Source organism: Neophocaena asiaeorientalis, unplaced genomic scaffold (assembly GCF_003031525.2).
Source record: "Neophocaena asiaeorientalis asiaeorientalis breed wild unplaced genomic scaffold, Neophocaena_asiaeorientalis_V1.1 scaffold443, whole genome shotgun sequence".
Taxonomy (NCBI): Eukaryota; Metazoa; Chordata; class Mammalia; order Artiodactyla; family Phocoenidae; genus Neophocaena; species Neophocaena asiaeorientalis.
In genome coordinates, this window is record NW_020171808.1 from 570,015 (window position 1) to 594,784 (window position 24,770).

Below are 24,770 nucleotides of genomic sequence, written 5' to 3' on the forward strand. Positions count from 1 at the left end.
TGTTAAACATCTATTTGAGCACTTTATTGCTTACTATCTGTCAAGCAGACTTGGGGTGAAGTACCTGACATTTGTTATCCAGCCTTTCTGCAGCCCTTGAGGTTGAGATTATCGTCCTTATTCTACAGATAAAGAAAATGAAACCCAGAGAGATTGACCTCCAGCTGATAGCCAGTGTATTTCGGGGTGAATTAGCAAACTCTCTTTCTGTATATTTATGTGCATCTTCTTCCCAGGCTCTTCGAAGATGTGTGGGGGGGGTGTGCATGCACACGGAACGCAGTGGTATATTTTAAATGGCTGAAGTTGTAGGAAGCTCTTTTAACAAGTGGGAGGATGAGGCAAGCCGGAGCCTTAAATGTTTGGGGAGAGAGTGCAAAGATAGAGAAGGAACAGAGCCTAATGTGAGTGAAGAGCAAGGGGGATTCATTTGGAGTTGACGTTAGAAGGAGTATCAGGCGCACAAGGACAATCTGGTGAGTTTCTTAAAAATACAGATTCTTGGTCTCCGTGTCCTGAGACGATTCTGTGGTGGGAGGTGGGAGGTGGGATTTGTACTTTTGTAAAGTTTCGGAGATGATTCAGAATAACAGCTAGGCTTTGAAACTTGTATGTTTAACCCAAATTAAAGCTCTAACCAAGGGAATTTCAGAAAATTTTGGATGTAGAAATTAGGAGGAATCAAGAAGTAGGCTTAAAGCGTTAGGAAGAGTATTATCAACCTGAATTTCCAATCTCGACAGACACCAAGCCAGAAAGAAGCATGGAATATTGTACAGCCCTAGAGGAAGAAATAAGGAGTGGGGTAGGGGGCTGAGAGTCCACACTTTTATTTTAAAAAAAGGAACTGAACCGTAACTGTACACTCTGTTAGTCATGTGTATACTTGCTTTAGATTTGTCCATAAGTTACTGAATGGGTGTCTACCGTTCACCTACTTTGTAGGGAAAAGGTGGCAGAGAGAAGTGAGGAACAGTATAATGTTATAAAGAACTCTATTTAATAAATGCCTTGATGACTTCAGCAAGAGAGACCACTGGTAAATTTCGGGCACCTTCTGTTTCTCCCCGTGGGGAATTTCTCTGTGGCAGTTCACCCTAGTTCCACAAACATTTACTGTGTCCGGTGCTATGCTAGCCATTAGGTATTCAGACACAAATAAGAGACAGTCCTGGGACTGGGACATGTTACAGCCTTGGTGGGAGAGATGGACCCTTGAACAGACACTTCCATTATAATGTGGGAACACTTGAAAAATGGTGGATGGGGCAGAATTTAAACATATTTAGGCCGTGGGACATCCCTGGTGGTCCAGTGGTTAGGACTCCTCACTTCCACTCGGGGTGCAGGCTCGATCCCTGGTTGGGGAACTAAGAACTAAGATTCCTCATGCCGCACGGCACAGCCAAAAAAAAAAATATATATATATATATATATATGTGTGCGTGTGTGTGTGTGTATATATATATATACATTCAGGCCATAAAATTGGTAGACATTGTGATTCACTGAATGTTAGGGGTCAGGAAGTCATAGGATGGATCTGAGGTTTCTAGCGTGGGTGACTGGATGAGGATGGAGTACCATTAACTCAGGCCAGAAATACAGCACTAGGAACATATTTGTGAGAGGTCAGGGGAAATCCGTTTCGTTCTCAGTATGCTTAACGTGCCCCCTAAGATGTCCAAGTAGAGCAGAATAGAGCGGCGGGAATCAGACCTATGATGTAGGGTTAAGACTGGGCTGTTCCACTCACCAGCTGACGCTATAGCACATTTCCCTAACCTACCTCTCAGTTTCCATGGGGATAGTAATAGTACTTACCGCACGGGGGTTGTGACATTAAAAAAAGTCACGTATGTTCATTTAAACACTTATTGTAGTACTGAGCATATGCTAAGACCTCAGTACTACGTCAGGAACTCTTGTTGTTGTGTGTGCAGCGGACAGTGTGAACTCAGGAGAGATCAGAGCTGGACATTCGGTTTGGGGAGTCGTTGACATACAGACTACAACAGTGACAGTGGCTGAGATTGCCTATAGAGAATAGCGCCCTGAAGAGTAGTAGTAGCAAGTAGGGGGTGGGCAAGAGAGGGTCAAGATCCAGATGAAGAGGGTGTGATTGTCTTGCATGTAGAGAATCGTGTGTACACGGTTTTGTGCCTTGTAGAGAAATTATTATTTAAGCCTTGTGATTGGAGGACAACAAGAAATATTTATGATCTTTTTAAAATCCACAGATTTAAACCCTTCATGTGGACTTCTTTGTAAAAAACAAACTTACTGTTGAATTCAATGGTAATAAAATCAGCCCGCCACCCCCCGCCGGCCCGCCTTTGTAAACTACTTGTCAGTACACTTTTTTCTCTTCTCTGGGGGTATCCGAAGTGCTGCAGAGTGATGTTGGCACAGATTGTTTGCTTGAGTAGAGTTGATACCTTATAACATTTATTTCCATATATATTCATCAGTTTTCTTTTCTCTAGAGCCATTAACACTTTGTTTTAATTGCTGCAGGAAATAAGACAGGTGAGATGTATATTTCTGGGGTTGCTGTTGGTTGGCCGGACTTTCCTTGCAGCCGAACCTCATACAGTGAACGAGTCAACAGTAGTTGATCCCATTGTTTTAACAGTGTTTAAGGTTTGATGAGAAGTATGTGGTATAATAAAGTTAGATTTTTATTTAAGGAAGAAATGGTCCTGAGCAATGAAATAGATGTTGATTTCCAGTCTTCATTCAGGTTTATAAGAAGGACGTTTTCCTGTTGTCTTAAAGGACAGTGTGTGACGATCTGACAGTTTTTGTGTCTCAAATCAGCTATTGGACTGGAGCTGGAATACATTAAGTTAGATCATGTCTCTAAGTTTCCAGAGGAAGGTGTTAAAACTCAATTCATTGCCGTACCCATGCAGATAAAGTTTTGTATCAAAACCAGATATTTTAATTTTACGTTTAAATTTTAACTTATTTGAATGGGTACTGTTATAAGTAAAAAAAAACTATGGCATTGAATATCTTGGAGGAGGAGCTGATTAGCCTTTTATTTATTTATTTTCTTTCTTTTAAATTTATTTATTATTTTTAGCTGCATTGGGCCTTCATTTCTGCGTGTAGGCTTTCTCTAGTTGTGGTGAGCGGGGGCTACCCTGCATTGCGGTGCGCGGGCTTCTCATTGCGGTGGCTTCTCTTGTTGCAGAGCACCGGCTCTAGGTGCGCAGGCTTCAGTAGTTGTGGCACGCGGGCTCAGTAGTTGTGGCTCGCGGGCTGTAGAGTGCAGGCTCAGTAGTTGTGGTGCACGGGCTCAGTTGCTCTGCGGCATGTGGGATCTTCCTGGACCAGGGCTCGAACCCTTGTCCCCTGCCTTGGCGAGTGGATTCTTTAACCACTGTGCCACTAGGGCAGTCCCTGATTAGCCTTTTAAATGGTAGTTATTGATTATTTTGGAAATCATAATTTCATAATGGGGCATTTTTTTCTTCAGTTTTAGTAAGAGAAAAGAAAATATATATGAGGTAAAGGCATAGAATTAATGAGATAATGGTTAGCTATGTGGTTTTGAAAACACACAATTTAAAGAACTGTCTACAACCTGCTGCTATAGCTGTGGATTAATGTTTTTAAGTTGGTAATGGTTATTTTACTCCCCCCCCATAAGAATGAATAGTAATAAATACTGTCTTTTCAAAACAGTGGTCTCCTGCACATTCTTGGCCAACTCTAACCCCTCTCTCCAGTGGCACCCGTGTGTGTGTGTGTGTGTGTGTCTGTCTGTCTGTCTGTGTGTGTTCGTGTGTGTATGTACTATCAAGAAAGATGTACTATGTACTTCACTGCCTCAGCTGTAGAGGGCAAGGGAGCAACATGCAACATAATCTATGCAAGGGAGTCCAGAGCCAGGAAGAAATACAAAGCTGACATTAGTAATTAATTAATTAACTGAGAAGCCTTCCTGTTAAGAGACAGGACATCAGTGGGCCCTGAAGAATGCTTCTCACTTAGCTGAGCAGGAGAGACTGTTGGCAGGGAGGACTGGGTGAGTAAAAGCACAGAGCTGGACACAGAACAGTATCCTGGGTGCAGAGGTGAGCAGAGTAAGTTGTAGGTTGCAACCTATTAACTGTTTCCTGATTGATTTTTTTCTGGTATTTTAGTTTCCTAACTCTAGATAATAACCTTATTTATTTCTTGACTTGCCAGCTTTAAATAAAAGATACTGATTCTTGGATACAAAAAACGTTTATGCTTATTTATACCATATCCTTGCTGTTCCCTTCCATATTTCTTTTTTTAATAAATTCATTTACTTATTTATTTATTTTTGGCTGTGTTGGGTCTTCGTTGCTGCACGCGGGCTTTTCTCTAGTTGTGGCGAGCGGGGGCTACTCTTCGTTGTGGTGCTCGGGCTTCTCATTGCGGTGGCTTCTCTTGTTGCTAGAGCACGGGCTCTAGGCGTGCGGGCTCAGTAGTTGTGGCTCGAGGGCTCTAGAGCACAGGCTCAGTAGTTGTAGCGCACGAGCTTAGTTGCTCCGCGGCATATGGGATCTTCCCAGACCAGAGCTCGAACCCGTGTTCCCTGCATCGGCAGGCAGATTCTTAACCACTGCGCCACCAGGGAAGCCCATTCCCTTCCATATTTATGTTACCTTTTTTACAGACTTCTTCTCTATTGGTTATATTTGTCACTGTAAATATTAGTAATACTTATATTGTTGGTGGTTTATATGTTCCCCAAGGTATGTACAGTTTAACTTTCAATCTTAAATAAACTTATGTTTTTGAACAGAAGGAGAAAACATTTTGAAAATGTACATTTAAATGCTGGGATAACGGGAAAAGAATTTATGCGACTTTTGAAATGAGAAATAACACCTTTCTCTTTTTCAGGTTGAGCAAGTGAAATTGCTCGACCGATTCAGTACAAGCAACAAGTCGTTAACAGGAACCCTGTATCTCACGGCCACACATCTGCTGTTTATAGACTCTCATCAGAAAGAAACCTGGGTAAGGAAGACCTCTGCTGTGCTGTTTACTGTAATTATATTATCGGACATGGTCTAGCTCATGTTTTATTTTGAATATGCACAAAAAATTGTAATCGTTGGCTATCTGTCTCAACCAAAAAATTTTCAAAGTCACGTGTTCACACCTACCCTCCTATTTTAATAAGACAGTGATGTCATTGTGGAGTGGCATTCTTTCTCGGTGATGAATTTTAAGCAAAGGCCAGAAATAACACTAGAAGTTCCTGGGTGAAGAGGTAGGAGCACCGCAGTGCTGTGTAAAGGAGCTTGGTGCATTGGAAGAGCCAAAAGAAGGCTGTTGTCACCAGAACTTAGGGATGTGGCAAGGGACCTGAAATGAGGCTAGGGAGGCGGGAAATAACATGACTAGGTGGCTTTTTTATTGTTTATTTATTTACTTTTATTTTATTTTTTTGAACATCTTTATTGGAGTATAATCGCTTTACAGTGGTGTGTTAGTTTCTGCTGTATAACAAAGTGAATCAGTTATATGTATACATATATCCCCATATCTCTCCCCTCTTGCGTCTCCCTCCCACCCTCCCTATCCCACCCCTAGGTGGCTTTTTTTTTATTGCTTTTTATTTTATTTTTATAAATAAAATTTTAGAAAAGCAATTAAAAAAGAGCCATCTAGTCATGTTATTTCCCACTTCCCTAGACTCGAGTATTACTGATTTACAATGTTGTATTAATTTCTGCTGTACAGCAAAGTGACTCAGTTACCACATATCTATTCTTTTTCATATTCTTTTCCATTATGGTTTATCAAAGGATATTGAATATAGTTCCCTGTGCCATGCAGTAGGACCTTGTTGTTTATCCATCCTGTATATAATAGCTTGCATCTGCTAACCCCAAACTCCCACTCCTTCCCTCCCCTTCCCCCTCCCCCTTGGCAACCACAGGTCTGTTCTGTATGTCTGTGAGTCTGTTTCTGTTTTGTAGATATGTTGATTTGTATCATATTTTAGATTCTACATATAAGTGATATGTGATATATTTGTCTTTCTCTTAGTATGGCAATCTCTAGGTCCGTCCGTGTTGCTGCAAATGACATTACTTCATTCTTTTTATGGCTGGGTAATATTCCATTGTATATATGTACCACATCTTCTTTGTCCACTCGTCTGTCAATGGGCATTTAGGTTGCTTCCATGACCTGGCTATTGTAAATAGCGCTGCGGTGAACACTGGGGTGCGCGTTACCTTTTTGAATTAGTGGTTTCATCTTTTCTGGGTATATGCCTAAGAGTGGGATTGCTGGATCATATGATAACTATTTAATTGTTTTTTAATGGTCACTCCTCTGCCTTGTAGAAAATGGCTTAGAGAGGGTCAAGCGTAGGTGTGGAGAGGGCATTCGGGAGGCTCTTTACAGTAATTCAGGTGGGAAACAGTGGGAACATTGCAACTAGGGCCGTGACAGTGGAGATGGAGCAGAGGTATTTAGGAGATGCCGTTCTCGGGGTCTGATGGTGTGTGGAACATGTGCAGCGATGGGGAAGTATCAGGGTGTGTTTCCAGCTTGGGCATTTGGTCATTTAAAAGTTTAAGTTTGAGTGTGTAGCGTATAACCTCTGAGACTTTATTTGAAGAGGGCGTTTCTAACATTTACACACTCTGGGAAGCGAGTAAGATACTTAGTGCTTGTTTATAATGATGGTCAAGCGTTTTCTCATGCTGTAGATACTGCACCACCATATTGCCTTGGTGGAGAAACTAGCTCTCACGACTTCTGGATGCCCTCTCGTGATCCAGTGCAAGAACTTCCGGACTGTGCATTTCATTGTTCCCAGAGAAAGAGACTGCCACGATATTTACAACTCTTTGCTACAGCTGTCAAAACAAGGTACTGTTCTTCAGGGCCAAAGCTTACTTGATCAAATGAGGTGGATTATCTAAGATACTTTTCAAATATCTCATTATTGTTATTTTGTACTTTAAGTACTGTTAAGTCAAGGTCTTGTGCACTCCGTTCCAAAAAGTTTGGCCTAGAAATCATGAGAAACTTCTGATCTGAATTGTAAGAAGAAGGGGTAATAAGAAGGAAAGAAAGAGCGAAACGTTTATAGTAGTACAGACTTGAAAAACCATAGATTTACGTGGATGTCTTTAAAGTTGATAAAACCAGTAGCACAGCTTTTTTTTTTTACTAATAAGAAGGAAAGAAGGGCTAATAAGAAGGAAAGAGCGAAACGTTTATAGTAGTACAGACTTGAAAAACCATAGATTTACGTGGATGTCTTTAAAGTTGATAAAACCAGTAGCACAGCTTTTTTTTTTTTTTTTAAATGGTATCCCACAACTGAGAGCAATGACTTGGAAATTGATTCCTGAACGAGAAGTTAAGGACGGTCAGGCTCCTCTGGTAGCAGTGGGACTAGTACATTTAATCTGAGGGAGTGGAGCCTGAGGGGGTGAGCAGAGGGAAGAGAGGGTGACCCCTGCTTTAGCAGAGGTGGCAGTGAGGGCGACATGGCCCTAGAGAGGAGTTGCATCACTGCTTACGCCCCTGAGATCTTACGCCCCTACGCCGACGTGCTGGACTCCACAGCTCTCTCTGGAGGCAAAGCGCACCGGTTCCTGAATGTTCCTTTGTGCTGAACACCTGGGTCGCAGTGGTCTGGGAGCAGGTCCACACTCACTCTGCTCTCCTAACCCTGGAAGCCTGTGCTGTCGGTCCCACTGTCCCCAGGGCAGCCCTTACAGCGGGGATGGTTCTGTGACTTTGGAGCTTGGCCTTGTTCAGAAGCGGGTGCTCTCTGGAGCTCTGAGCAGCCTTTGACGATTTTGGTCCACGCTGTCCTGTTGGGGTGTATGCAATCTCAGGTTCTGTGTGCCACCTCTAGCTTTCCATTAAAGCGCTGGGCTTCCGTTTTACATCTCATTTGGGAAAAGTGGTGGGTGGGAAGGGTCTACTTGTATCTTTAAATTTTTACTTTTAAGAAAAGGAAATATTGCAGTAGAGTGTTTAATGTATGAGTCTGTACTGTTTACTAGCTTTTGCCGATGGTGTGAATTGAATCTCAGATCAGTATGTGTGCCTTTAGGTATAGTCATCTGCATCAAAGAACTGAGAAAATATTAAGTTCAAGTATGTTCAGGTGTTAGCTGTCTCTCTGAAGATTTTTTTAAAATGGAGGGCTAAAACTGAAAAACTTCTTTCATTTGTAGTGTATTAAGTCCTATAAATTGCAGCTTGACATTCATGTGTTTTGTATACCATAGCAAAATATGAAGATCTCTATGCATTCTCTTATAATCCCAAACAAAATGATTCAGAAAGGCTGCGAGGTTGGCAGCTCGTCGACCTCGCTGAAGAGTATAAGAGGATGGGCGTGCCGAATTCCAACTGGCAGCTGTCCGACGCCAACCGCGACTACAAGGTAAGGGGCTCAGAAAACGTTGTCACCTGTCGGAGGGGCTCAGAAAACATACTGGAGGGGAGGGTCAGAGACCGTCATAGCAGTGACTTGTCTATGTACTGCCAAGTACTGTTCTTGCATTTAATAAGTTTTCGTGGTTTTTAAAGGTGATTTTTAACCTCTTGGTTTTTGAACTATGAGTAGCATGGTTATATTTTATTTGATTTTTTACAGATTTGTGAAACTTATCCCAGAGAACTTTATGTTCCCCGAATAGCAAGCAAACCAATCATTGTTGGTAGTTCCAAGTTCCGGAGCAAGGGAAGGTTCCCAGTTCTTTCCTACTATCACCAAAATAAGGAGGTAGGAAGCTGTCTTTTGATTTTACAGATGGAGTGTAACCCTCTTCAGATTGTGTCCAAAAGAACACTCATTTTTACATTTAGAGGTCATTGTTGCAGTGTCGCCGATAGAGGAATGCTGGCTTTTCCCTTGATTACATTTTTGAAATTTTAAAACAAAATTATCTGAAACACAGAAACTTTCATACTTGTCGTCTTCCTCCCCTCCCTCTCATCCTTTCCTTCCTTCCTTCCAGTAGTGACTTGAAAATAACAGGATTTGTGAACAGATAGATTCTCCTTCCTTTCCTGTACTTCTCTTTTGATCCTGCTTGTTTTGGGGGAAACCAGATAGTTCTGAAAAGCCAACTATTGGGAAAAGGGAGAGAGCCAAGGGTGTTTGAGGCTCCCATTTTAATAGTCAGCTCTTCAGATCAGAAGGAGTTTTGCTGTATGAATAGGTGGAGGAGTCTTTTCACTGAGATTCTGTAATCGGGCTTGCCCGTCCCAGTACAGTTTGCCTTTGTGGTCTCCACGGAAGGCCAGGAGGTACTGCATATTTAGTGCCTTATACGCATGGGATCCTCATATAACTTTATAAGGTAGTCTCTGGGTATTATTCCCTGTACCTTTCAAATGGGGAAGCTGTGGTTCAGCGAGGGCGAATCATTTTCCTGTCCTCACAGCTGGTAACTTGAGGGATGGATGCCAGTTCTGACTCCCAGTCTTTTGTGGCCTGATTTTTTTCCTTGAGAAGGTTTTAGAATTTTCTTTTCCCCCAGCGTCCTGAAATTTCACAATGATTTCAGGCCTTGGCATGTTGTTTTAAATGCTACGTGGAAACTTCGGACTTAGTTTTGGGAAATTGCCCCTCTATTTCTTTGGTAGCTTCCTCTCTTGTGTTAATTTTCTTTGTACTTTTGTGTGTGTATGTGGACAAGTGGGCTTCCTAGCATAAACTTTCTATGCTAGGAAGTTAATACCCTCTAAATTCTCTCCTCTTTATCTCATTCTAGAAGATTCCCTCAACCTTATCTCCAGTCCATCTCCCGGCTCCTTTATTTTTGCTATAGGATTTTTTTGTTGTTTTTTGATTTTGTTTTGCTTTCTGTTTTCGTTTTGTTTTTGTTTTTTTGGCTGTGCTGTGAGGCGTGCGGGATCTTAGTTCCCTGACTTTTAAATAGATTGCATGCACATTTGATTTTAACGGTGGGATTTTTTCCTTTAAGCGTGTCTCTGAGGTGTGTTTTAGACGTCTTTGGATAATCTATTTCCTCTTTTTAAAACTAGGCTGCCATTTGTCGGTGTAGTCAGCCACTGTCAGGATTCAGTGCCCGGTGCCTGGAGGATGAACACTTGCTTCAGGCCATCAGCAAAGCCAACCCAGCCAACCGCTACATGTATGTCATGGACACCAGGCCCAGAGTATGTGTCTTAAGTCTAGTATGGTCTGGCAGTTCACTTGTCTCTGCTAATTCAGTTAGTGGGAACTGATCACTTCGTCCATATTTAACATATCTGAATCCTAGTTGTAAATTAACCGAGGCTAATGATACTAAGGAAATCAATCTTTAAAGGATACCAGCTTAGAATACCAATTTCCCAAGAACCCAGGTGGTGATTTCTTATGTCTTCTGATATATATACAAATTAGGAAACCTGAATTTTATATTGGGACCTCTAGATGATATGTAAGCCTTATGTTATTGTGAAGAAATACTGAAAAGTATGTGTTGTGAAAATCAGAAATTCTTATTACTTTTTTTGGTGGAATTTTTAATTGGCAAAACGCTGTTAAAATAATGGACTGTAATTTGGAATATTCAGGAAAATAAGGAAAATAGATAGTGAGCTAACTTAGGAAATATTGAACTAGGGAATTATAAATAGTGAACAGTAGATAGTTGTTCTGTTAGGTATCTATAATGTCAGGATAAATTTTTATCATTGGAACAAATGCTAGAATCCCTTTTTCTTTTTGTAAACACAGTTAAACAACCAATTCATGTAAGATACTGAAACTAAAGTAATTAAAATCCTCAATGGTAATAGCTAACATTACTTTTAATTTTTATTATAGCATCGCATGCAGAGCTGGTGGGCTACACAAAAGGACATTGGCAGAATTATAGTGAGAATTTCTTCAAAAATCTGGAATGATGAGAAAATAAGAGAAAGCGATGGGAAAAAGCGAGTGAGCGATATAGAACACAATTTTAGGCAGCTTTGTTGAAAGGAATGGTAGTTGTTTTAGAAGTAATTCTCATCATTATGCAACTTCACAAAAGATAATGGAGAAAACAGAAGATAAGATTAATTTGCATAAATTAACAAGTATTAAAAATTAGAAATTGATAATTTGATATTCTTTTGTTTTAAAAAAAGACTTTCTTAGAATTCAAGGGTGTTGGTGATACCTCTTGTAAGAAAAATTTTAGTTTACTTCCTTGTATAATCTGGGTGGGTTAATTGCTTAGAACTATTTTTAGGTAATACTAGATATAAAAAGATGATTGTAACGTAAGACTTTCTGAACATGAGGTCTGAGGGTGATTTGTTTCTCAGGCCCTCATATCTCTTACTTATATAATTGGCTCCTACACAGAAAACAGATCTTTCTTTGATTGGTTCGTTTTACTAGTTAAACTCAAGTGGTAATAATGTGGAAGCATTTAAACACCTAACTCTTGCCTTAGCCATCACAGGTGCTGAATGACCAGTGGGTCAGTAGACACAATTTAACTATACTTCTTACCAATCTGGGCCCCAATCCACTGCATGAAAAGCAACTTTTTCTTCCAACTTAGGTTCTGTTTCATCCAAGTTTGTAAGACTATTTAGCAAATTATCATGACGTACCATATGAAATCCTAGTCTGAAAGAATTAAACATGCCAAATCTTAACCTCTGATAGCATTTGATCTAATAGCCAAAGACCGTGGGCCTATAGGCAGTCTTCTCTCCCTAGAAACTGGGCTATTTTTGACCCAGTTCTTGGAGATGTATCAGGCTAGCTCATCATATGCTGTGTCGTATAGGGTGTGGTCTTCCAGTAACCCTGAATATGGAGGACCTGGAACAATCTAGAGCATGTTTCAGATGTGATTTTTCAGGGTCCCTGTGGCTTTCTGAATGATTAAGTGCTCCAGGCTTGTTCTGAAGTGAATCTTCTAAGTTCATTCTGTAAAAACTCCCCAGCTCTGCTCAACTCTGAATCATACAGGGTTTGGACAGGAGACATTTCTTTCTTTTTTTAAATTTTAAAATATTACAAACATATGGAAGACTGACTAAATACATATGTGAATTAGTTTCATGAATTATATGTGGGGAACTTCTTATCTGATTCTTATCTAGCAATCATTTTGTTACTTGGTAGGATCCTTCTGTACTATGAATAACATATATGACACTTTTCACTTATTAAAACATGGTAGTATATTCAGTTTTGATGAGTTCCTTTAAACTCTGCTAGCTAAATTGTGGTTTATTTAGTGTTCTCATGATATTTTGGTAAACTAAAAGATAAAAGCAATTTGTCTCTAAATTTCTAAAATTTAAAATTTTAGCTGAATGCAATGGCCAACAGAGCAGCTGGAAAAGGTTATGAAAATGAAGACAACTATTCTAATATTAGATTTCAGTTTGTTGGAATTGAAAATATTCATGTCATGCGGTCCAGCCTTCAGAAATTATTGGAAGGTACGATTATTGCTTACCTTCTAGGCAGCTTTGTCCCACAGAAATGTAATGCTAGTCACATTATAAAATTTAAAATTATATAATTAAAAATTTTCTAGTAGTCACGTTCAGAAGAGTAAAAACCAGTTGAAATTAATTTTAATAATATACTTAACGTAATACATTAAAAACATGCTAACATGTAATCAGTATAAAAAATTAGTAATGATATATTTTGCTTCTTTTCCTTTAAGTCCTAGAAATTGGCTAGTGTGTCTCTTATACTTACTGTGGACTACTCACATTTCAGGTGTTTAATAGCTGTATTTCAGTAGTGGCTACTATATTTATTAGACAGTATAATTCTACTGGTTTTTACAAAAAATTGCTATTGTTAGATATTCTTGATTAGTCAGTACACTGAAGATTAATTTATGACAGTGTTCCATTTAAATATTAAGCTATCTTTCCAGTTTTGGTGTGGAACTTAAAAAACTGGAATCTCAGACTTTTTTTTTTTTTTCTTTTTCTGCGGTATGTGGGCCTCTCACTGCTGTGGCCTCTCCCGTTGCGGAGCACAGGCTCCGGACGCACAGGCTCAGCAGCCATGACTCACGGGCCCAGCCGCTCCGCGGCATGTGGTATCTGCACGAACCCGTGTCCCCTGCATCGGCAGGCGGACTCTCAACCACTGGCCACCAGGGAAGCTCCTCAGACTATTTTTAGTTACACATTTGTGTTGAAAATTTTTTTAAAAAGGGTATTGGAGCAATTTTTTTTTTTTTAAACACGAGGAATGACAGAAAAATGTACCTAAAACTCCATTATTGAGCTTTTAATAGCATGTGTTCATGTATAAAGAGTCTTGCCTGTTTATTTTGTCCTCTTCTCTTCTTCCCCACCTCACTCCCCAGGGGTCTCTTGAATAGAAGTAGGCACTCAAGCTCCTTTCTAACTGAAATGTCTTTCCCCTTGCAGTCAACGGTACCAAAGGGCTTTCCGTCAGTGATTTCTACTCGGGTCTGGAGAACGCAGGATGGCTGCGCCATATCAAAGCCGTTATGGACGCTGCAATCTTCTTAGCCAAAGTAACCCTTCTTCACTCATGTTTGATCTGGGGTTTCACTGGTTGGGAAGGAATGGATTTATTCTGTTGGGTGCTGGTATCCTTTCCTGCCAGGTAACTTTTATTATGTTTTACCTCTTTAACGAGGTTCACTGTAATATGAACCTTGAAAATACCATGCAGCACTTAATGTAGGAACTTCACAAGAAATTCCCCGACACGTTGAAACGGCATTTTTGTCTGTGCTTTTTGTTTGTTCGCTTTGTGTTTTGTCCAGTTCCTTGGAGATTATGCTGTGACAACATAATCATTGCAATCCTAGTTCTTCTTTATAATGCAATACCTGCTACTTTGGTTTTTGAGTAAATAGCACTTACTGATTTACCTAAAATGGATTTTGCTGGAATCGAAGTGTGTGGTCTTTCTTTTCAGGCAATAATGGTTGAAAATGCGAGTGTGTTGGTACATTGCTCTGATGGCTGGGACAGGACTTCCCAGGTCTGTTCCCTGGGCTCTCTCTTATTGGATCCCTACTACAGGACAATCAGAGGATTCATGGTAAGGACTTGTTTGGCCAGACCACTGGTCTCAAATAGGAGTGATTTTGTCCCCCTCCAGGAGTCATCTTGATTGTTACAACTAAAGGAAAGGGTGTACCTGGGGTCCAGCTGGTGGAGGCCAGCTGCTAATAACCTATAATTCACAGGACGGTCCCTACAACAGAGGATTACCTGGCCCAAAATGTCAGTACTGCTGAGGCTGAGGAACTCTGAGTTAGATTAATTTCCACTTGTGCCATCTCTTTGACAAAAAGTTTTAGATTAAAAGGTTTTTTTCCCCCATAAAATGTTGCAATAGAAATATTCAGTATTTCTCCCTCATTTTTATCTAACAAATGTAAATATTGTAGTAAGACAAGACATAGATAAGAGTACTTATAAATTATATTCTAGAGGAAACTTTCTATTCAATGCACCTTCACTTGTTAGTTGTAACTACACTTTAGGGAGCATGTTTTAAACCTGAAGGTGCGATTTCTAGTTGAGCAGATTCCCTGCTTTGTGGCGCCGAAGGCCTGGCTCCTGGGTTTTGTGTGCTTTCACAATTTGTCTTAATTCAGGGCAGGTAAAATAAATGAAGAGCTGGTAGGCAGTTTTTATTAGTTTAGAATTATGAAGCACAGTGCTGTCTTAAAGCAGGACCCTGGCTCCTGGGTTTTGTGTGCTTTTTAATGCACGAGCGTGGTCAGATTAACTCCTGTTTTCACAATTTGTCTTAATTCAGGGCAGGTAAAATAAATGAAGAGCTGGTAGGCAGTTTTTATTAGTTTAGAATTATGAAGCACAGTGCTGTCTTAAAGCAGGGGAAGGTTTAACACAGCCAGACCCCTTTCAGAACCGTTGTTTTCGTGGTGCCAGCATGTTGCATCTGGGACAGGTCAAATGCAAGGGCTTCTAATAAAGTAAGGTTCCGCTTGCCTTGGGCGTGTGAGATAGGGGTGTTTCCTTGGCTCTGTTTGGCTTTCACTGTCTGCCGGGCGTCCAGATGAAAGCGTGCAGTAAGTGACCGGCAGCCGTGTGGGAGCCTCGCAGGCTAGAGGAACGGTGAGGACTAAAGCGTGGCTCCTGCAGGTGACTGCAGCCGGCGGGTGATGGGTAGGGTGCAGGCTGTGTGAGGGGTGAGGCTGGCATAGAAGAACGGGGTGAGCTAGGGCCCGAGGAGGAGAAGTCTGGCAGGCAACTGGACGTCCCCTTGCTGGGGGGTGAGAGCCAGCAACAGGCTTTTTTTTTTTCTTTGCGGTACGCGGGCCTCTCACTGCTGTGGCCTCTCCCGTTGCGGAGCACAGGCTCCGGACGCGCAGGCTCAGCGGCCATGGCTCACGGGCCCAGCCGCTCCGCGGCATGTGGGATCTTCCCGGACCGGGGCACGAACCCGTGTCCCCTGCATCGGCAGGCGGACTCTCAACCACTGCGCCACCAGGGAAGCCCAGCAACAGGCTTTAAACGCGGGAAACGGGAACATGCTCAGAGCTCATCTTTTTAAAAAGATGGTGTCTGGAATGCAGAGCGGTGGGAATGGAGGCTAGGAGACCCGCATAGAAGCCGATAGGATGACTTAGGAGAGAAAAGAGGGCCAGAACTAAGGCAGTGCCCCGCGATGGAGGAGTGGGCGACGGGCCCCTCCAGGGAGGGCGAGACAGCGGAGTAAGCGTTGTTCGTGGAATGGGTGTGGGTGGGGGAGAAGACGCCTCTTCTCGGATTGCTTCCAGGCTCTGCGCTCAGTTGCCAGGATGGACTGTGCTGAGAGAAGCGACGGAGTGAGTTGAGTGAGAACGGTGTTGAGTTTCAGACGTGGGTGTGTGGCGGGATGGCAGAGGTCCCACGGTAGAAACCGAGGCTGCAGCCCGGACCACGTGCCCAAGGTTGCCGGGTGTGGAAGTGGGGAAGCTGGGATTTGAGCCCGTGCACTGTGACTCCAGAATCTTCTTTACCCACACGTGCCATGGCCTTCTGGAGAGATTTAAGACAAAGTCAGAGGAGCTAAAAGTGGCAATTTTGACATTGAAAAGAATGTACTTGGTGATTATATAACGAAATTAGAAAGTATAGTAAATACTAAGAAGATAATGTTTAGATTAGACCGAAAAGAATTAGAAACCTATTATTTCAGTAGAGTTGTAACAGAAAAGAGTGCACTCAGGAGGTCACATATCAACATTTGAATTTGGATATAAACTTTTCATTGGTTTCTTTACCATCCTTTTTTTTTTAAAAAGTATTACAGAAGTAACGTACAAGTAAGCCAAAAGGTTTAAACATCCACCCCAGTTTGCCACCCAGTAACCACTGGAAACCTTCTGATTTTCATTTTCCTAACCTTTTTTCTGTGCATATATCATCATACATACAAAAAATGTAAATGCAATAGTGTTTTATAACATGCACTTTTCACTTAAAATGTAATAAATGCAACTGAAGTAAATTTAAGTCACAAGACCTACTGTATTTCTTTTTATGTATCATTTTCACTCCTTGTTAAGCCAGCCTCTAACCCAGCTTCTTGCTGTCTTTTGCCTGTAATTTAAAAAATTTCATTTTGTTTGCCACCATAAGTGAAAAGTGTAAATGCTGTTTTTAAGATAATAGGATTTAATCCATTCTAAACAAAAAAAGAATTGTGGTTACAAAATGGATTTTACTTTTTCTCGTTAAGGTTTTAATAGAAAAAGATTGGATCTCCTTTGGACATAAATATTCGGAGAGGTGAGTCACAGTTATACATTTAGGCACTTGGTAAAGTTAGTAGAACTAATTTAGAGTACCTGAATGTTCCTGTTCTTCATGAACTCCCATGTCTGATGGGAGGTGAGAGTGGTGTTTTTTTGTATGAAGCCCGATTTAATTCTTTTTCTGTCATTTTTTTCAAGTCTGATACTTTTGTTAATTTTCATAGCAGTTTATTACCTTCCGTTTTGTCTGCATTGTAGTAGTTAGAATGTAACAGACCTGTTAAAATTGTGGTTGAAAAACTCATAGGTGTAAATTGTTTCAATAAAAACATGACAGTTTTTTTTTTTTAAATGCCAATGTAACAATGTTTTACGATTTTTTTTTGGCGGGGGTGGGGGCGGGATATGTATTTAAATTTAACAATACCGGAACAGTTGACCTCTTTCAGTGGCATTTTCAAAAGCTTGTACTTTCTGGGGGGTTAGGTGTGGCCATTTGGATGGTGACCCAAAGGAAGTTTCACCGGTGTTTACTCAGTTCTTGGAATGTGTGTGGCATTTGACTGAACAGTTTCCACAAGCCTTCGAATTCAATGAAGCGTTTCTTCTTCAGATCCATGAACATATTCATTCATGCCAGTTTGGAAACTTTATTGGAAATTGTCAGAAGGAAAGAGAAGAACTCAAGTAAGGCAGTTGATTGAAATAGGCTTTCTTCTTTCCTATTTAGCTGAGGTCTGACATAAATCATAGTTGAACTTAAACTATCTTGACAGTATGATATGGAACTGAGTCTTATTGTAAAGATTTTTATTGTCTGTTTTTCTGAAGCTGAGTATGCTCTGAGTACCCCTCACACTCTCGGGTTAATAGTTAAAATTTGTTTTGAAGTGTAGCATACATACAGAAAAGTATGTACAGTGTAAGTGTGAAGAATTCAGAGGTGAGGCTAGACTGTGAATAGAAGTAAAAACTAAAACTTAAATCTACATGGGAAATGACTGCCTGCTTTATAAAAGTGAGGGTTAGCGTCTCTGGGAAAGATCTTCGTGTTTTTCTCATCACATTAGGTTAAAGGAGAAGACTTACTCCCTGTGGCCGTTCCTTTTGGATGACCAGGAGAAGTACTTCAATCCTCTCTACAGTTCCACGTCTCAGAAATTGGCAGTTTTGGAGCCAAATACAGTATCTTTCAATTTCAAGTAAGCTGGCATTATTGAAGTATTTATACTCAATTTTTCTCCAACACAATTTATTGAAGTATTTTTTTTTCTATTTTTGTCATAAAGGTTTTGGAGAAACATGTACCACCAATTTGATCGAACGTTGCACCCTAGGCAGTCTGTGTTTAATATAATTATGAATATGAATGAGCAAAATAAGCAGCTACAGAAAGATGTGAAAGACTTAGAATCCGTAAGTATTCTGAAGTATCTGATGTAATATATTTGGAATATTAAATTAGTTTATTTCCTTACTTGGTGCTCTCAGTGTAAATGTAGCGTACGTATCAATAGAAATCTTGTAAGTACTCATGGTTGCTTCAAAATCAGGTCTCCTCTGCTTTGAACAGGTTAGTTTAAATCGCTTTCCCTGAATTTTAAAATATATTGAACTATTTGAAGTATAATATATAGAGAAATCGAGATATAATATCAGGCTATTCACCAGCTGGCTTTGTGAGGTTTTAAGATTTACGGTATTTGATTCAGACCTTTCATGTTTCTGTTTGAAGGGAAGACACATTATCGATCTATTTGCAGACCCTGTGAGCCCTACTGAGTCTTCCCCACTACACTTGCTGCGCTGAATCTGGTGTTAGTCATTCCTGTGCCTATTTTTATACTTCCTCTATATATGTTTATATCCACAAACAATTTATAATATTGTTGCATATGGTTTGAAATATTATTTTTATTATATATTGAAAAAAGAAAGTAGTTATGTATAAGATGTAGAGGGCAACAAATCACATGAATGCCCAGGTACCCTTCACTCCGCTTAAGAAAGCACGTTTTAAAGCTATACAAAGGCTGTCATGCTTCACTTCACTCTACATTGTTTTGAAATTTATCCACGTTGATACACGTAGCTTTAATTCATCTGTTTTATCAGTAGCTACTGTATCGTATTCTCTTATGTGACTGTATCACAGTCCATCAATTCAGCTGTGCTAGACATTTCAGTTATTTGCAGTTTCGGATTTCCATGACGAGTGAAGTTGAATTTTTCCCTTTCTGCGAATGGCCTATTCAGACCATTTTTCTGTTGGCGTATTTGCCTTTTTCTTACTGATTTATAAGAATTCTTTATATATCACACACTAATTCTTATTTAGTTAAATGTATCGCCAATGGCTTTGTCCAGTCTTTTCTTATCTTTTCCATTTTCTTTATGGTATGTTTCATATAGTTACTGTGCATTTTAATATAGTCAAATTGCTCAGTCTTTATGTTTTATGCCTTTTTGTATATCTTGTTTAAGAAATCCTTCTCCACCCTAAGACGTTTCTTAACCATTATATGTAACAAAAAGGGTCAGTAAGTCCATGTTTTAAGAAATCCTGGCCAATTGTTAAAACTCAGTGAGACTATCCTGTCTGCCTCTCAGACAGGAGTGTTGCTGGTCACCTCTCAGATAAGGAGGTCATGACTGCCTGAGTGACCTGTAGGAGAGGCAAGCCCAAGATATAGACGGTACAAGAAGGTTGTCTGGAGATCAGTCCAAGGATCTAGAGAGTGTGGAACTCTGCCAAAGAATCCTTTTAAAATCTCTTAAAATCAAAAAAATTCTGTTGTATTCTATAGCCTGTCGTGCTCACCTACCAAACCATTGTAGGAAAACCACATAAGAAAGCTCTTCAGGCCGTCACACCTTCAACTAAATGAGTGTGTGTTTGTTACATTATATAGCTGTGATTTCAGGGTGACTGTCTCACTTATATTTCTCTCATTATAAAATGTTTGCTTTTTATAGTTTCTAGGAAATGTATGTGCTTTTCAGATATGAAGGCCTAGTGATCTTCTGTCAAATATGTTTTCCATCGCAAAAGTCGTACACAGTTGGGATTCTCAACCATGTCTCACCTACACTAGATGTTAATTTTTTGAGATTTAATTTTGCGTCGTACATAAAGAACATTTGCAGAAGCTCAATTTCTGTGTACTTTCATCTAACATATATTGAACCTGTGGCGTGTACAGTTTGTAATTTTTTTTCAAATTTGGATTTGTTTCTAGCAAATTAAGCAACATAAAAATAAGCAGACAGATGGAGTTCTCACCAAGGAATTGTTAAATTCAGTTCGTCCTGAATCACCTGCCCTCAGAACCTCCTTGTGTCTCAAGGAGCAGACTCTAGAGCTGCCTGTGAACGATGCTCTCCGAACTGTAGAGGGCAGCAGCCCCGCAGATAACCGCTACAGCGAGTACGCGGACGAGTTTTCCAAAGCGGAGCCTGCTGTGGTCAGCTCGGAGTATGGCGTGGCCAGAATGACGTGTTAGGCTCAGAGAGACTTTTCTGGCTGCCTGCGGTGCGAGAAGTGGATTATTGTGAGGATGGTCTGTGTGTGCGACCCAAGGAATTTGCCTAGTGATGATCTTAGAGTTTACCAGTAGGTTGATAGTTGAAGTCAGGATGCTAACTGCTCTTGTGAGAGAAGGCAGTTCAGCTGCATTTCTAGCAAGAAATGAATGGCCTTCGGCTCTTTAAGAAGCAGGTGGTACTGGCCGGTTTACTGCACAGGCAGTTTGTCCTGTATACTAGTGAACCGACATGTCTATGAATTACATGTTAATTACAGTCAAATAGGAATAGCCTTCCATAAGTATGATTTGACTGCCAGAAAACAAAACTGACAAAGTGGCCCCTTACTTAATAATTGACACGGCATGTACTTTCAATTGTGTAACTACGAATATTTGCAAAATTTGCCTATTAGTGGTGTTTATTGTTGAAGTGCCATGAAAAATATTTCTAAGGAAGCCTTAAAGTCTCAGTTTATTCACTACACTACTCTTCAGCTTTAGAGCCTAGAGCAAGATGGTTGGTTGTGTGTTTCCCTTGGTCGGTCCGGTTGTATCTGTGAGCAGCTGCCCTGGCCCCCGCAGGAGCTGCATGCTGCAGTGCCCCTGTGGAAACAAAACGGTGGTCGAAGGACACTGCCAAGCTCATGTCTGGCTGGTCCCACTTTCGTGGTCAAAATTAACGAAACCGACGGTTTTGTTCTGCTTATAATTTGCTTAGTGCTACATTTGACGACTTATTATTTACAACTTACCTTGTTGATTTCCTGTATATGTGTAAGCACATTTGACTGTCTTTTATGAATGGATTACTGCATCCTGTTGATTCTTGTTTTGTGGTTGGCTTTATTCCTTTGATAAGTATGGAAGTTTACGAAGCTAAAGCCCTAAACTGTTCTTAGAGACAATGAATAGTACATATATGTATATTTTTAAACTGTTTTCTCTCTCAGTGAATTGTTCTTCCTAGAAGAAACTTTCAATTTACCCAAGAATTTTGGGGTCAAAAAAAGAGAATACGGATACTTTAGATTTTGCTTGGTTGCATGAATTTTTCTCTGTGAAACATTTTTTTCTTCTCTGTTAACATAGAAGAAAAAAGAAAAAAAGGAAAATTAAGGATAGCCTAATACAAAGTTAATGTTTAACAAAAAAACTTAAATGCTAGGAAGAGTTTCATTTTGCCACGTTATTGATAACTTTATTCTCTGTACTAGTACATATTATTAAAGCACCAAAAAAAAAAATAGAAAAGAAAGAAAGAAAATGACTTTCAGTTGACGGTATCACCCAGCTGGCTTTAAAATGGACAATTTAACATGGGTGGCACAAGATATGATTGAAGGGTACTAGGAAATCTGCATAGCATTCCTTATGCTTCTTTTTATTACACCTACATCTGTTATATTAATTTTGAACATAAATAACTTTTTCAAATGGAAGAAAAGGCTTTATTGTATGAGCTTATCCTATTTATTTTTCCAATGCTTTTCTGTAATGCATTATGTAATAAGAAAAATACTTCTTTTTAAACAGTGACCGAAATGCACTATAAAATAGAGTTTGTGATTTAGCCATGTCTATTTCCATATTTAAGCACTGGGACAAGAAACTTAAGCCTTGTGACCACAAAGGGAAGCTATTGTGCCTTGTTACTTGGTTCCAGTGACTGATTGTGGTTTTAGCATCTTCCACGGCAGACTTCTTACATTCAACTCTTTGGTTTATTATCTTAATCTTCAGTTTGAGGCATATATATGTGTGTGTTTATATGCTCACACCTGGGCTGAGAAACCAGCTAACATCCTAAGTGACCTACAGGGTATATGTTGGCAAAAAGTAGTTGTGTATATGTCTTATAAGATTGCATTTGTGTTCAGTGTGTTTGGGATTGTATAGCATGTACATTATTACATACATTGTTTAAAGGTAATTAAATGTTCATGTTTTACATTGAATTATTATTTTTTTTTTGAAAAAACAAATGGGATCCAGTTGTGGTGGGGTTGTTTCTCCCTCATGTAAGCAAATGGGCCTGCACATGACACGATTCATCACAGTATAAGGTTTGAGAAGTTAATTTTTCAAAAGGAGATGTTGATAAATAATCATTATTATATACAGAAGCAATTACCAAAATATTAAAAGAAGCATAGTGTGCTAAAAGGTTCAGCAGGTATAGTTGATAATGTCCCTCCATTTTCTGTGTGATCCTGTCACCTCCTGCTGTCATGTCAGTATTTTATTGTGTCCTTCTCAACTTGTTGGTAGAAGGCGGTATCCGACGAATTTGTACGTTTAAGGTGCAGTGTCTCTCCAGAGACGGGCCTGGATGTGATCAGACACAGGAAGTTGCCTGGCAGAGAGGACTGTGACTTTATTTGGGGGTGTTCTGAACAAGTTGCTTAGGCTAGAAGTAGCTTGGGGAATCATGGCTAAATAAAGATGGCTGGAAGACCTCTCTTTTTAAAAAAAAATTATTTGGTGGGGTAGCAGGGCAGGGGGTAGTGTCAGGTTAACATCTTTTAAGCTCATTATTTTTGGGGCAGTTTTAGGTTCACAGCAGAATTGGAAGGGAGGTGCAGAGATTTCCTTATATACCCCTGCCCCACACACGCATAGCTTCCCCCATTATTAACATCACTCACCAGATGGTACATTTGTTAAAATCAATGGACCTATACTGACACATCATAATCACCCAAAGTCCATAGTTTACCTTAGGGTTCACTCTTGGTGTTGTATATTCTGTGGGTTTGGACAAATGTATAATGACCTTTACGTATCGTACAGAGTATTCTCACTGCCTTAAAAATCCTCTATGCTCCACCATCCTTCCCCTTCCCCAACCCCGCAGCAACCACCGATCTTTTTATTGTCTCCATAGTTTTACCATTTCCAGAATGTCATACAGCAGGAATCATACGGTAAGTAACCTCTCAGATTGGTTACAGATTCTCTCACTTAGTCATATACATTTAAGGTTCTTCCATGTTTTTTCGTGGCTTGGTAGCTCATTTCGTTTCAGCTCTGAATAATATTCCATTGTCCGGGTGGACCACAGTTTATTTATCCATTCACCTATCGTAGGACATTTGGGTTGCTTCCAGGTTTTAGCAGTTATGAATAAAGCTGCTATATAAACATCTGCGTCTGTGTTCAGATTTTTGTGTGGCTGAATACCAAGGAGCACGATTGCTGGCGTGTATGATAAGAGTGTGTTCAATTTTGTAAGAAACCGCCGATCAGTCTTCCAGAGTGGCTTTACTGTTTGCATTCCCACCAGCAGTGGATGAGAATTCCTGCTGCTTCACGTCCTTACCGGTATTCGGTGTCGTCAGTGATCCGGATTCTGGCCATTCTTACGGATGTGTAACCAGTGTTTTCTGACTTTTTTTCCTTGTGCAGAAGGTCAGCTTCAGACTACTGGACAATTTCCAGTTGGCATTCCAAGTTGGAAGAAATGCCTGCAGTCACCTGCAGTACTACACAGAGCAGTTGCAGACTGTGAATGACATCGGTCCATTTTCATTACCCAGGTTTGAGATATTTTGTTGGCTGCTCTGTGTAGTTGTCCATTTGGCATCAGCATACCTCGATTAATTAAATAAAATGTAGAACCTCTTTTTAAAAATGTCACTATACCTATATGGGGAAATAATCTGAAATAGAGTGGATATATGTGTACGTAGAGCTGATTCACTTATCAGCTAAATCAGCTAAATCACTATAGCTGATTTTAGGAACCTGTACTTTAGGAACCTGTACTAGAAAAAAAGCCTGTAATTTAGAATGGTTGATTGTCTCTAAAAGAGTATACTATAGTGCTTGCCATCTTATTAAAAAAAAACCAAACACGAATTTCTGCCATTTTTATAAACAGTATTAATGCTACTCTAGTTATCACTGAGCAAGTAAACTATCCTTTGCACGGCAACTTTTAGAAAATAGTGGGATGTGTAACTGAAAGCAGCCTTCAGGAGCTCTAAGACTTAGTCGTAGACTCCTAAGGCCCTAGCTTTGAGTTTCTGATGCAGCAAGTGTTGGTTGGGACTCGGGGGTTAAAAAAGCATTTACATAGCGATAAAGCATTTGCATTTTAAAATATCTTGGAGATTCTGATGCAGAATGGCAGGAGAATCACACTCCCAGGCGCACTGCCTGCAGCCACCTTCCCTGATCAGTAGGAGTCTCTCATTCTCAAAGGAAAAGCTGAATTCGTCTTGTACAAAGAGCAGTAGATCGGGGAGCATCTTACTTCTGAAACGGTGCTTCACGGGTGGACGTGAGAAATAGACCTTCGTCCTGAGCCACTGAGAGTTTGGGCTCTTTGTTACTGTGGGTAACCTGGTCCATCCTGAATGATGAAACCACTGGCACACCTAAGAGGAGAACAAATCTGATTTCATCTAAAGACCAGTCCCTCACCGTCCTCAGGTGGCCTGTTACTTGTGCTTGCACTCGTGTCTGGTTACGGGTCATTGTGTTTGGCCAGAGCTCTTTCCTCTCTTTATCTCCAACAGTCGCCTCCCCTCTG

The 24,770-nt window shown here is 40.3% G+C and overlaps 1 protein-coding gene across 6 annotated transcripts in view; it reads left to right on the forward strand.

Annotated features, from left to right (window-relative positions):
* Positions 1-24,770, forward strand: part of MTMR6 (myotubularin related protein 6) — a 48,603-nt gene that overhangs the window by 6,459 nt on the left and 17,374 nt on the right. For 3 of the 6 annotated variants that reach the window (XM_024752046.1, XM_024752188.1, XM_024751867.1), the window contains exons 2-15: positions 4,888-5,004; positions 6,714-6,876; positions 8,256-8,413; positions 8,627-8,755; positions 10,024-10,158; positions 10,814-10,927; positions 12,303-12,435; positions 13,393-13,502; positions 13,913-14,038; positions 16,694-16,743; positions 17,196-17,396; positions 17,780-17,911; positions 17,999-18,125; positions 23,642-23,772. In XM_024752046.1, the coding sequence (XP_024607814.1) occupies positions 4,888-5,004; positions 6,714-6,876; positions 8,256-8,413; positions 8,627-8,755; positions 10,024-10,158; positions 10,814-10,927; positions 12,303-12,435; positions 13,393-13,502; positions 13,913-14,038; positions 16,694-16,743; positions 17,196-17,396; positions 17,780-17,911; positions 17,999-18,125; positions 23,642-23,772 (1,826 nt within the window). Of the gene's footprint in view, positions 1-4,887; positions 5,005-6,713; positions 6,877-8,255; positions 8,414-8,626; positions 8,756-10,023; positions 10,159-10,813; positions 10,928-12,302; positions 12,436-13,392; positions 13,503-13,912; positions 14,039-16,693; positions 16,744-17,195; positions 17,397-17,779; positions 17,912-17,998; positions 18,126-19,948; positions 22,192-23,641; positions 23,773-24,770 lie in introns of those variants that run through there. The other 3 variants (XM_024751934.1, XM_024751999.1, XM_024752109.1) reach the window with 3 other exon arrangements.